Source organism: Dipodomys merriami, unplaced genomic scaffold (assembly GCF_024711535.1).
Source record: "Dipodomys merriami isolate MVZ:Mamm:240054 unplaced genomic scaffold, mDipMer1.0.p SCAF_6, whole genome shotgun sequence".
NCBI lineage: Eukaryota > Metazoa > Chordata > Mammalia > Rodentia > Heteromyidae > Dipodomys > Dipodomys merriami.
In genome coordinates, this window is record NW_027206179.1 from 133667 (window position 1) to 146652 (window position 12986).

At 60.1% G+C, this 12986-nt stretch overlaps 1 protein-coding gene across 1 annotated transcript; it reads left to right on the plus strand.

Annotated features, from left to right (window-relative positions):
- The first annotated feature begins 5744 nt into the window (after positions 1-5744).
- Positions 5745-12717, plus strand: Dcaf15 (DDB1 and CUL4 associated factor 15). The gene is made up of 13 exons (XM_070002132.1): positions 5745-5904; positions 7581-7678; positions 7787-7922; positions 8054-8160; positions 8241-8380; positions 8472-8642; positions 10475-10906; positions 10980-11071; positions 11154-11282; positions 11379-11464; positions 11749-11853; positions 11924-12039; positions 12327-12717. Exons 1-13 carry the CDS (start codon positions 5764-5766, stop codon positions 12380-12382), a joined length of 1809 nt encoding a protein of 602 aa, XP_069858233.1. The 5' UTR covers positions 5745-5763; the 3' UTR covers positions 12383-12717.
- The last annotated feature ends 269 nt before the right edge of the window (positions 12718-12986 follow it).

Consider the following 12986-nt stretch of genomic DNA (forward strand, 5'->3'; position numbering starts at 1 on the left):
CTGAGATGAAGTGTTTCCATCTCTGTAAAGACAGAAATGGTTGGGGGGGGGTCAGGATGGCCATGGGGGTAAGGGAGGGAGGGAGGGAGGGAAAGATCAATAAAGGAAGTTTACAGAGCAAGGATCTTTCAGGTCTTAGCCCTCAAAATCACATGACCTTCCAGGCTGGGTGGCTCACAGAGAGGCCTGACCTACTCAGGAGGCTGAGATCTGAGGATCACAGTTTGAGGCCAGCTTGGGCAGGAACATCCATGAGACTTTTCTGTGAGGCTGTGGCACAAGTGGTAGAGGATCAGGCTTCAGTGACTCAATCTCAGGGACAGAGCCCAGGCCCTGAGTTCAAGCCCCAGGACACACCAGCCCAAGCAAAGAAAAAAGAAAAAGAAAACTTTCTTCTGGGCAGGGAAAGGAAGGGCAGAGGAGGGTGAGGCGGGGCTAAGTGCAGGGAGACCAAGCCAGTGGTTTATTCACAGGGTCTGTAATTACCTTCCTAGCCAATCACTACCTTCCATCCTTCTGGTCTCAGGGATTCGTTCTAGATGGACATGTGCCCACCCCTAGACCAATAAGATTCAAGCTTGGGGTTCTACTGATGTAAGCATTGCAAAACAGGTTGCTACCTGAAAAATCTTAGCAACACAGGGAAAGGGCTGCTGGAAGAGTCAAGAGGTACAGGGAGGCCAGGCAGAGTAGCACATGCCTGTAATCCCAGCACTCTGGAGGCTGAGGTTGTAGGACAGTTCCCGGCCAGCCTGAGCTACAGAAGACCCTCAGACAAACATTGAAACAAATTGCCAGTGATCATGGTGTTTCTGATCCCTGTAACCCCAGCTACTCATGAGTCTGCCATCAAAGGGAGGAAAGTTCAAGGCCAATGTGAGCAAAGATTTTTCAAGACCTCATCTCAACAAAATCTTGACATGGTCAAGTACCAGGGGTTTACATCTGTAATCCTAGCTACTCAGGAGACAGATCTGAGGATCTCAGTTCAAAGCCATTCTGGGCAGGAAAGTCCATGAGACTCTTTTTTTTTTTTTTTTTTGGGTCCAGTCGTGGGGCCTGAACTCTGGGCCTGGGTGCTGTCCCTCAGCTCTTCAGCTCAAGGCTAGCACTCTACCACCTGAGCCACAGCGCCACTTCTGGCTTTTTTCTTTTTGCTTATGTGGTGCTGAGGAATCGAACCCAGGGCCTCATGCATGCAAGGCAAGCGCTGTACCACTGAGCCACCTTCCCAGCCCTCCATGAGACTCTTTTCTCCAACAAACCACCAAAAAAGCCTGAAGTGGAGCTGTGGCTCAAGTGACAGAGCACCGGCCTTTAGCAGAAACATCTCAGGGACAGTGCCCAGACCCTAACTTCAAGACCCAGGACTAGAACAACAGCAACAAATCTGGATATGGTGGTATAAGCTGAAGCATAAACAGGTGAAATCGAGTCTAGCTGGTTCAGGGAGAAAAACAGAGACTGTATCCGAAAAATAACCCTAAAGAAATCAAGACTGGGATTGTGGTTCCTTTTTTGGGAGGGATGTGATTGTGCAGTGGGTGTGGCTTAGTGGAGGGGGCGTGGCTTCGTTGGGGTGTGGCTCACGCGGTAGCTCACTGCCTAGCAAGCAGAATGCTGAGTTTAATCCTCAGTACCAATGAAAACATAAGAGCCCGAGACAGAGAGTGATTTTAACTCAATAACAAGTAATTCTAAGACATTCTTGGGGACCTCCCCATCTTTTCTTTGAGGCAGGCTGAGGCCCAGCACCTCAGGAAGCTTTATCTGCCTGAGAAGCCTCCAGCCCTGTGCTCCACCCATGCTCTCTACTCAAGCCTGTGCATTGTTAATTGTTTAGCTGGCTGTACCTATGGCTTCCTGTAATAAAGCTCAATTCCCAGACTCCCTTGCAGCTGAGCATGGTTATACAACCAAGGTCTACCTCTATACAACTCTCTCCGCTTCTCTCCTTTTTCTAATATTTTTTCCTTCCTTCCTTCCTTCCTTCCTTCCTCCTTCCTTTCCATATGTCTGTGTTATTTATTTATTTATTTATTTATTTATTTATTTGCCAACCCTAGGGCTTGAACTCAGGCACTGTCCCTGAGCTATTTTTTCTTTTTTTTTTGTTGATTGTGGGGCTTGAACTCTGGACCTGAGTGCTGTCCCTCAGCTCTTCAGCTCAAGGCTGGTGCTCTACCACTTGAGCCACAGTGCCATTTCCGGTTTCCTGGTGGTTAGTTGAAGATAAGAGTCTCATGGACTTTCCTGCCCCAGAAGGCTTTGAACTGTGATTCTCAGATTCTCAGATCCTCAGATTCTTAGCCTCCTGAGTAGCTAGGATTACACAGGCGTGAGCCACCAGCACCCGGCTCCCTGAGCTACTTTTGCTCAAGGCTAGCACTCTACCACTTGAGCCACAGTACCACTGCATCCTTCTTTTTTCTTCCTTCTTCTTCCTCCTCCTCCTCCTCCTCCTCCTTCTTCTTCTTCTTTCCGGTCGTGGGGTCTGAACTCTGGGCCTGGGCCCTGTCCCTTAGCTCTTCAGCTCAAGGCTAGCACTCTACCACTTGAGCCACAGTGCCACTTCCAGCTTTTTTCTTTTTTTGCTTATGTGGTGCTGGGGAATCGAACCCAGGGCCTCAGGCATGCAAGGCAAGCGCTCTACCACTGAGCCACCTTCCCAGTCCATCTTCCTTTTTTTTTTTTTTTGTAGGTTGTAGGGATTGAACTCTGGGCCTGGGTGTTGTCCCTCAGCTCTTCAGCTCAAGGCTAGCGCTCTAGCGCTTGAGCTACAGCGCCACTTCCGGTTTTCTGGTGGTTCATTGGAGATAAGACCTTCACGGACTTTCTTGTCCAGGCTGGCGTTGAACCTCGATCCTCAGATCTCAGCCTCCTGAGTAGCTAGGATTACAGGTGTGAGCCACTGGCACTGGGCCTGTTCTTTTTTTTTTTTTATTGTTTGCTAAGGTTTCATTGTATGGTGGTACCACTCTTTGTTTATCCCATGTGGAGGGACTAGTGGGATATTTCCCTTATTTGGAAGAACCAATTTTTTGTAGCTGTAACAAAGCCACTATGGATGGGCATAGCACCTCACACCTGTAGTCCCAGATACTTGAGAGGTAGAGATCAGAAGGATCAAGATTCCAGGTCAACCAGGGAAAAACATTCTCAAGAACCCATCTCAACTTGTACCTCTCCCCTGCAAAACATACTCTGGGCATGGTGGCATGCACCTGGCATTCTAGTTCTTCAGGAAGCAGAAATAGGAGAAGGTCCAGGTAAGTCAGGGAGACATTATTTGCAAAACAACTAAGACAAAAAAAGGCCAGGGCACAACTCAAGTTGCACCATGTCTGTCTTAGGCACACACACACACAATAACAAACAAAAACAATTCTAGTGGTCTCTGGTGCTGGCTATGGGGAAAATGGTAATTTCTAGTCCCCTCTACTTGTTTCATTTTTGTCTCATGAGCATTCTCCTTACATGGTTTGTGATTCATATGCCATAAAGTGTGGTCTAAAGGCATATGTATGTGTAACCCAGTACACATGCATGTAGGATTGAGTGGTTAGAATGATTCTCTGGAATGCAATATATAATCAGAAAATTAGGGGTCCCTGTGGTCCCTTCCAAGCAGAGAGAGAAAAAGATTGGGAAGCGAAGGTGAAGGTCACGTAGTAAAGCATTTGCTAGTGCATGTAAGGGAAAAGAAAGAAAGAACTAAGGAAAGGAGGGAGGAAGGAAAGAAAAAAGAAAGGGAGAGTGTAAGGGAGGAAGGAAAAAAAAGAGAAAGAAAAAGAGAAGAAAAGTCTAAGAAAAGAGTATATTGTCCAGGTGCTGGTGGCTCACGCTTATAATCCAAGTTATTCAGGAGGTGGAGGTCTGAGGATCGCTGTTCACAGGTGAGGTAGGAACGTCTCTGAGACTCTTTTTTTTTTGGGGGGGGGTCTGGTCCTGGGGCCTGAACTCTGGGCCTGGGCGCTGTCCCTCAGCTCTTCAGCTCAAGGCTAGCGCTCTACCACTTGAGCCACAGCGCCACTTCTGGCTTTTTTTTCTTTTTGCTTATGTGGTGCTGGGGAATCGAACCCAGGGCCTCATGCATGCAAGGCAAGCGCTCTACCACTGAGCCACCTTCCCAGCCCTCTGAGACTCTTTTTTTTTTTTTGTCGGTCGTGGGGCTTGAGCTCTGGGCCTGGGCGTTGTCCCTCAGCTCTTCAGCTCAAGGCCAGCGCTCTACCACTTGAGCTACAGCGCCACTTCCGGTTTTCTGGTGGTTTATTGGAGATAGGAGGGAGTCTCACAGTCTCTCCTGCCCCAGCTGGCTTTGAACCGCGATCCTCAGATCTCAGCCTCCTGAGTAGCTAGGATTACAGGCGTGAGCCACCAGCACCCGGCTCCTCTGATACTCTTATATCCAATTAACTAGCAAAAAGCTGAAAGTGGAGCTGTGGCTCAAATGGTAGGTAGGACGTTAGCCTTGAGCACAAAAATCTCAGGGAGCAGGTGCTGGTGGCTCACGTCTGCAATCCTAGCTACACAGGAGGCTGAGATCTGAGGATTGTGGTTCAAAGCCAGCCAGATTGAGCAGAAAAGTTCCTGTAAGACTTCTATCTCCAATTAACCACCCCAAAACCAGAAGTAGAACTGTAGCTCAAAGTGCTAGAGCACTAGGCTTGAGCAAAAATAGGTGAGGGACAGCACCCAGGCCCAGAGTTCAAGCTCCAAGATCGGCACACATATGCAAAATAAGTGTAATAAATAAGATAATAAATGAAGTAGAGCGAGGAAGCTGTTAAATAAAATGTGCCCTCTTAGATGGAGATTTAAGGATTGGCTGGCTTTAAACTGTGATCCTCAGATCTCAGCCTTTTGAGTAGCTAGGATGACAGGTGTGAGCCGCAGGCGCCCAGCTTAGAGTTTGGTTTCTAGGAGTCCAGGCAGATTTGTTCGGGGTTCACAGGTATGTTGCTTGCTGGGTGATTATGGGGAGAATGGGTGCGTGAACAGTAACTTTGAGAAAGGTTCTTTCAAAGTCTGTTTTACGTTGTGATAAAAGAATAGCCGAGGCCAGGTGAGCGAGAAGAGGTGTATTCAGCCACGATTCTATTTCCGGGAAAGATGCAATGGGAATGCAAGGAACAGACATTCCAAATGGCTCTTTCTACACAATCGTCCCGAACTCTCTGAACCAAGTGCGGCCCCTTGTCAGGTGAGACTTCATCTCACCAGCGAGACCGTCCAAGATGCCTTCATGGCATCCTCCTTTTATTTTTTTAAGGTTCTTTGAATCCTTGCCCAGGCCCGTCCTGGCCTCTCAGGGATGCTCCTCAGACCACGGCTCGCCCCCTTTGGACGCGATGGTCCGCTCTGGGTCTGGACCACTGGTTCTTATCGCCCCGCCCACAGGCCTGGACCGCCTGCGGTCTCCATAGAAACCCACTAGCCACTGAGGGGCGTGACGACGCTGAGACGGACAGGAAGTCCACGTATCAAGTGACAGCTTTTTGGACGAAGCGAGCAGACGGGGCTTCTAACTGGTTCATTCTTGAGAGAGGGCGGGAACAAGGCGACGGCTGGAGGGGGGTGCTGCGATGGTCTTTACCAATCAAGATACAAGGTGCCTTTGATAGACAGGCGTAGCGGGAAGAGGCCGGGAGTACAAGCCTTCACCCAACCGACGGGCGGCTGCTCAGAGAACGGACCAATCAGGAGGTGGAGAGGGTGGGGCTAAAGGGCCGGTTGCTCCGGAAGTGGAGGGAGGGGGTGAAAATGGCGCCCAGCTCGAAATCGGAGCGGAACAGCGGGGCCGGGAGCGGCGGCAGCGGCGGCGGCGGCCCGGGGGGAGCCGGGGGGAAGCGGGCGGCGGGGCGGCGGCGGGAACACGTCCTCAAGCAGCTGGAGCGAGTGAAGGTGAAGCACGGCGCCGAGGGGAGCGCGCGGGAGGGCGGGAAGGAGGGCCGGGGAGGCGGCTGAGGGAGGGCGCTCGCGGGGGCGGGGGGGCGGGGCGGGGCCGGCGGGGGGCGGGCGGCGGGGGGCGGGGGCCGGGGACCCCGCGGGGCTGGGGGCCCGGCCTCGGGGGCCGGGATGGAGGCGGCCCCGGTGTAGGAGCCGCGGAACGCGGGGGTCCCGGGGGCCTCGGAACGCGGGCACCTCGGAGGCCTCGGAACGCGGTGTGTGTGCGGGGGGGGGGTCCCGGAACGCGGGGACCCTGGAACGCGAGGGGGGCGGGGGCCGCAGGAGAACCGCGAGGAAGGGGCGAGTGTCCGGCGCCGCGCCCGCCCCGCCCGCGCCCCCAGCCCCGCGCCCCCAGCCCCGCGCCCCGCGCCCCGGGCCGCCCCGCCCGCGCCCCGCGCCCCCAGCCCCGCGCCCCGGGCCGCCCCGCCCCGCCCCGCGCCCCCAGCCCCGGGCCGCCCCGCCCGCGCCCCCAGCCCCCAGCCCCGCGCCCCGCGCCGCCCCGCCCCGCGCCCCCAGCCGCCCCGCCCGCGCCCCCAGCCCCGCGCCCCGGGCCGCCCCGCCCCGCCCCGCGCCCCCAGCCCCGGGCCGCCCCGCCCCGCGCCCCCAGCCCCGCGCCCCCAGCCCCGCGCCCCGCCCCGCGCCCCCAGCCCCGCGCCCCCAGCCCCGGGCCGCTCCGGGCTCCGTCGCCCCCCCCCCGCCGGTCGCACCCCCAGTTCCATGGGTGGGAGCTTCCTGACCGGGGCCAAGGTCTTCCTCCTCCGCCCGGCAGCTTCTCGTTCAGAAATGTCGTCCCCCGGAAGGACGGAGATGCGCTTCCCGCGCAGGTGGGCACTACCTGGGGCCGGGCTGCGTCCTGGGCCGGCCGGCCGCGCCGGTGTCTCCTTTGGACCGGAGCTGTCCCCAGCTGGGCAGTCCCCGCCCCCATCGGGCGCTCCCAGGCCCGGCCTGGGGCCCTGCTCTCCGCCCTGGAGTTCTTGGGGCTGGGATTGTCCGTCAGCCCGGGCCTGGCCGCTTCCTCCATCAGACTGGTCTGCTTGAGGGCAGGCCTGCCTCTGCCCTCGGGCAGGGAGCTTCCCAGACAAGGGCCTTCCATCCGATGGAAGAGTGTGTGTGTGAGTGTGTGTGGGGACACGCGCACCAGTACTGGGGCTTGAACTCAAGGCTGGCACTCGACCACTTGAGCCCCAGCTTCCTATCCAGCTTTATTTTTGGTGGTTAATCGGAGCTAAGAGTCTTAACAGACTTTTCTGTCTGGACTGGCTTCAAACCAGAATCTTCAGATCTTCTGAGTAGTTGGGATTACAGGCGTGAGCCACCGTGCTTGGTAGATGAGAATCTCTCGAAGGCAGGGCCAAGTTTCCTCTACCCCACTGAGAAAGAAGGACTTTGGGTGCCCTGATTCCCACCTTCCCCACCCCCGCCCCCGTCCCCCCTCAACTTGTGCCTGTGTCCCCTGAAATCCTTCAGCAGCGACGATACTGAGGGAGTTGACAGGACCTTGGGCTGCAGGCGAGGACGCTGGAGTTGGAGGTGTTCACAGACCAGGCCCCCTGCTCCGCCCCTGAGCACTGTGCTGGGGGCGGCGCTGCCGCGGGGGGGCTGGTGCTCACGAAGCCTGGTGCTCCTCCTAGATCAGCGGACAGCTCTCCCCGCGCCTTTTCCGGAAGCTGCCACCCCGGGTCTGCGTGTCCCTCAAGAGTATCGTGGACGAGAATTTTCTCTATGCAGGGTGAGCCTGAGGCCGGGGTTGGAAGCAGGGGGGCTGGAGGAGGCGGCGGAGGCCTGGAGGCTCGGCCTCACCTAGACGCTGTGCCCCCCGCCCCCCTGCGCCCCGCAGACACATCTTCCTGGGTTTTTCCAAGTGTGGCCGCTACGTGCTGTCCTACACCAGCAGCAGCGGGGACGACGACTTCTCCTTCTACATCTACCACCTGTACTGGTGGGAGTTCAACGTCCACAGCAAGCTCAAGCTGGTAGGCGCGCCCCCCACCTCGGTGCCCTCTGTGCCACGTGGGGCCATACCCCCCCTCCCCCGCGTGCGAGGGGCACGCAGCCCAGCGTGGCACATCCTTCTCACCCACGCTGACGTGCCCCCGGCTGCCAGGTCCGGCAGGTGCGGCTCTTCCAGGACGAGGAGATCTACAGCGACCTGTACCTGACGGTGTGCGAATGGCCCAGCGACGCCTCCAAGGTCATCGTGTTCGGCTTCAAGTGAGACCCTGGTGGTCGTGGGGGGGGGGGGGGGAGGCGCGCAAGAGTGCGCGGGGCGCTGAGGCGGTCCCGCCCCCCAGCACGCGCTCCGCCAATGGGATGCTCCTGAACATGATGATGATGAGCGACGAGAACCACCGCGACATCTATGTCAGCACGGTGGCCGTGCCGCCCGCGGGCCGCTGCGCCGCCTGCCAGGACGCGGGCCGAGCGCACCCAGGTGAGCGCCGGGGCCCCGGGGTGCGCCTGTGCCAGCGCCGGCACGGCTGCCCCGGGGCCCGCGGTGAGCCAGGTGCTGTGTGTCACTGCAGGAGACCCGAGCACGCACTGCCTGCAACACGGCTTCATGCTGCACACCAAGTACCAGGTGGTCTACCCCTTCCCCACCTTCCAGCCCGCCTTTCAGCTCAAGAAGGATCACGTGGTCCTGCTGAACACCAGCTACTCCCTGGTGGCCTGCGCTGTCTCCGTGCACTCGGCAGGTAGGCCCGGGTCCGTGGCAGCCATTGCGGCCCTCCCACAGCACCACCAGGCTGGGCTACTCCTACCCCACAGTTCAGATCAGGCGACCGAGGCCTAGAGAGGGTAAGATGACCCTTGCTTGGCCAAAGTCACAGAGCGAGAGGGCAGACCCCTTCCCCTACGGTGCTGTCTTCTAGAATGTTGCTCAGGGCTGGGATGTTCCAGGCTTGCCTTGCTCACCGTGGGCACCTCTACTAGCACCTGAAATAAGCCTCATGCAAGGTGGATGCTGAGTATTTCTTTTTTCTTTTTTGAACTCTGGGACTGGGCGCTATCCCTCAGGTTTTCTGAGTGGTTTATTGGAGATAGAGTCTCACAGTTTCCTTCCCAGGCTCAGTCTCCTGAGTAGCTAGGATTACAGGCATGAGCCACTGCGCCCAGCTAAGCATTTCTTTTAAATAATACAATCTAGCCACTGGCTTTAGTGTTCTTTCTTCCTTTCTTTTTTTCTTGCTGATCCTGAGGCTTGAACTCAGGGCCTGGGCACTGTCTCTGAGCTCTTTTGTGAAAGGCTAGTGCTCTACTGTTGAAACACAGTGTTACTTCTGGCCTTTTCTGTGATTTCATTGGAGGTAAGAGTCTCACAGACATTCCTGTCCAGGCTGGCTTTGAAGGGTGGATCTTCAGATCTCAGCCTCCTTAGTAGCTAGGATTTACAGGCGTGAGCCACCAGCACCTGCATGTGTTATCATTTCTTTAAAAGATATGGAGGGGGTGGTGAGTACTGGCTGGGTAAAGTGGCGCACACCTGTAACTCCCGCTGTTCAGATGGTAGGCCTAGGAGAATTGCATTCTGAGGCTAGCGTGGGGGGGGGGGGCCTTGAGATCCTATGTGAGGAATAAGTGCTTCACACCCATAATTCTCATCACTTAGGGGCTGAAATAGGAGGATCGTGATTCAGAGCCAGCCTGGGCCGCAAAGTCCATGTGGCTTTTACCTTCAGTTAATCATTAGAAGGTCAGGTCTGGAGGCATGGCTCAAGTGGTAGAGCAAAAAAAAAAGTCAAGCAGAGTGTGAGGTCCTGGGTTCAAGTGCGAGTCTCAGCACAGAAAGGAAGAAAGAAAGACAGAAAGACAGAAAGAAAAAGACAGAAAGAAAGAAAGCAAGCAAGAAAGAACAGGTGGATGCTGGGGGGGAGGTGTTGGGGCGTGGCTCGGTGGGGACACTGGCCTGGTGTGCTGGACCGGCCCGGGACGCTGGAACACTGGCCGCGGCCCCGGGTGTGTATTGACAGTAAGGAGTGTGGGGACCAGCGTGGCGGGCCGGCCGGGGCCGGGGCTGTGGCATCGGTGTGCGCATGCGCGTGCAGAGCGTCCCCACCCGCACACTACACCCCGACGGCAGAGGGCGGAGCAGGCCAGGCAGAGGCATCGCCGCCCGGGACGAGCGTGGGCACCTGACCGCTCACGCGGGCGCCGCCCCGCCCAGGCTGCCCGTGCCCCGGCCCGGCCCCAGGGCCAGCTCCCGGTGGTCACCCCTACCACCTGAGCCTCCATCCGGGTCCCGCGCTGCTTGGCGGTCACGTGTGTGCGGGCGTGTGAGCATTTACTCCGTAGGCACTTGCGAGTGCCGGGTGTGCCAGTGCACTTAGCGCGTGCCCCTGTGTATGCCTGGTATTCATGTGTTTACTGCGCATGCGCCGCGTTGTCAGTGCCCCTCCCCCTCGCGCTGCATCCGCACAGTCCAGAGGACTGGGACTCCTGGGTGGGAGGCGGAGCCATCCGGACCCGCCCTCCGCTGACCCCGCCCCCTGCGCCCCGCTGACCCCGCCCCCTCGCCCTCTTGTTGCAGGAGACGGCAGCTTCTGCCAAATTCTGTATGACCACAGAGCCTCGCCCCCCGCCCCGGCCGCCCCCCCGGGGCCCCCGAGCCCCGAGTCGCCCCAAACCCTGCCCAGCCCCGAAGCGGCCCCAGCCCCGCCCTCCGGGGTCCCCGAACCCTCGCCCGCCATCGCCAAAGCCAAGGAGTTTGTGGCCGACATCTTCCGCCGGGCCAAAGAGGCCAAGGGGGGCGCCGCCCCCGAGCCGGCGCGGCCGCCCTCCAGCCCCGGCCCCTCGGGCAGCCGCGGCCGCGCCCCGTCAGAGCCCCCGGCCCCGGGCGGGGAGGGGGGGCCCCGGGACAGCGACCCCGCGCCCGAGGCGCCCGCGCCCGAGCCGGGCTACGTCAACTACACCAAGCTGCACTACGTGCTGGAGTCCGGGGAAGGCGGGGAGGCCGGCCACGGTGAGCGGGGCCCCGGGGCGGGCGGCCGGGGCGGGGGGGGGGGCGCCCGTACGACCCCCGTCCCGCCCCCCAGAGTTCCAGGACGACAAGATCTCCCTGCCCTTCGTGGTGACCGATCTCCGCGGCCGGCACCTGCGGCCCATGCGGGAGCGGACGGCCGCCCAGGTGGGCATGGGGGGAGAGGTGGCGGGCGGCACTGCTGGGGCGTGGGGGCCCCGTGACCCCTGACCCCGCGCCCCCACCTCAGGGCCAGTGTCTGACGGTGGAGCAGCTCACGCTGGACTTCGAGTATGTCATCAACGAGGTCATCCGCCACGACGCCACCTGGGGCCACCAGTTCTGCTCCTTCAGTGACTACGACATCGTCATTCTGGAGGTGCAGCCGGCGTGGCCCCGCGTGTGTGTGTGTGCATGCATGCGCGTGCGCGCCACGGGAGCCACTGAGACTGTCTCCCCCAATCCCCAAAACCAGGTCTGCCCAGAAACCAACCAGGTCCTCATCAACATCGGCCTGCTGCTCCTGGCCTTCCCCGCGCCCATCAAGGAGGGGCAGCTCCGGTGAGTGGCCCTAACCCCACACACCAGGCCGGGCTGGGCGGCTCACACCTATAATCCCACCTACTCAGGAGATCTGAGGACGGTGGTGCCAAGCCAGCTGGGGTGGGAAACTCGAGATTTTTCTTGAGTGAATCACCAAAAAGCAGGAGGTGGCGCTGTGGCTCAAGTGGTAGAGCCCCAGTTTTGTGTGCGAAAGGTCAGGGACAGTGCCTAGGCCCCGTGTGGGCCCACGCTCAGGGACTCAGTGGTCCAACCGCAGCCTCTGTCCCTCCCCCCCCCCGCAGACCAAAGACCTACCACACCAGCCTCAAGGTGGCCTGGGATCTCAACACGGGCATCTTCGAGACCGTCAGCGTGGGTGACCTCACGGAGGTCAAAGGGCAGACCAGGTGAGGCTGGGGCCGGGAGGCGGCGGACCTGGGGTGACCGCGCGCCGCTGACCCCCACCCCCACCCCCAGTGGCAGCGTGTGGAGCTCGTACCGCAAGAGCTGCGTGGACATGGTCATGAAGTGGCTGGTGCCCGAGGGCAGCGGCCGCTACGTCAACAGGATGACCAACGAGGCGCTGCACAAAGGTGGGCGGCGGGGCGGAGGGCGGGGGGCGGCGGAGGGGGGCGGAGGGCGACGGGGCGGTGGGGGGCGGCGGAGGGCGGCGGGGGGCGGCGGGGGGCAGGGGGCGGCGGGGGGCGGCGGAGGGCGGCCGGGGGCGGCGGGGCAGCCCGGGGCGGCCGAGGGCTCCCGGGGCGGCCGAGGGCGGCCGAGGGCTCCCGGGGCGGCGGGGGGCGGCGGAGGGCGGCCGAGGGCTCCCGGGGCTCCGGCCCGGCCGCCGCGGGGGCTGAGGGCCATCACCCCGGTTCCGCAGGGTGCTCGCTGAAGGTGCTGGCGGACAGCGAGCGGTACACGTGGATCGTGCTGTGAGGGTCCCCGGGCCCGACTCCAACTACCTCCGAGCCGAGCCCCGCCGCCGCCACCGGGGAAGCTGCGGGAAGGGGCCCCGCGGGCCAAGCCTGGTGTTCCGCGTCGCATTTTTATTTATGCCTATTTAAGTTGCGGGGTGCCGAGGGGCGCGCCCGCCTTCCCACCGCCCCCGCGCTGGGCGCCACCGCCCTGCGCATGCGCCCCTCCTCAGCGCCAGGGTGGGCACTGCCCCGGGAGAGCCCCGGCGCCCCCAACCGCCCCCCTCCCGACCTCCCCCCCTCCTCCCTCCTTCCCTCCCCGCGCTCCCCTGTCCCATTCCTGTAATAAATGCTTTATTTCCGAGTGCGCCTTGCTGAGGCCCTGCAGGAGCTGCACACCGTGGAGACGGTGCCTGCCGTGTAGACAGACACGCAGCGGGCGCACGCCGCGCAGACAGCGTGCACCCGCCCCGTAGACAGCGCACGCCACGTACAGACGCAGCGGGCGGGCGCACGCCGCGCAGACAGCGTACACCCACCCCATAGACTGAGCACGCCGCGCAGACAGCGTGCACCCACCCCATAGACAGCGCACGCCGCGCAGACAGCGTACACCCACCCCGTAG

What these genes read in the sequence shown, in the direction of transcription:
- Dcaf15 (XM_070002132.1), top strand. Translation starts at nt 5,764, where the DNA reads ATGGCGCCCAGCTCGAAATCGGAGCGGAACAGCGGGGCCGGGAGCGGC. An exon ending in ACGACATCGTCATTCTGGAG is followed by an intron (nt 11,283 to 11,378) that starts GTGCAGCCGGCG and finishes CCCCAAAACCAG; the next exon opens with GTCTGCCCAGAAACCAACCA. An exon ending in GAGGTCAAAGGGCAGACCAG is followed by an intron (nt 11,854 to 11,923) that starts GTGAGGCTGGGG and finishes CCCCACCCCCAG; the next exon opens with TGGCAGCGTGTGGAGCTCGT.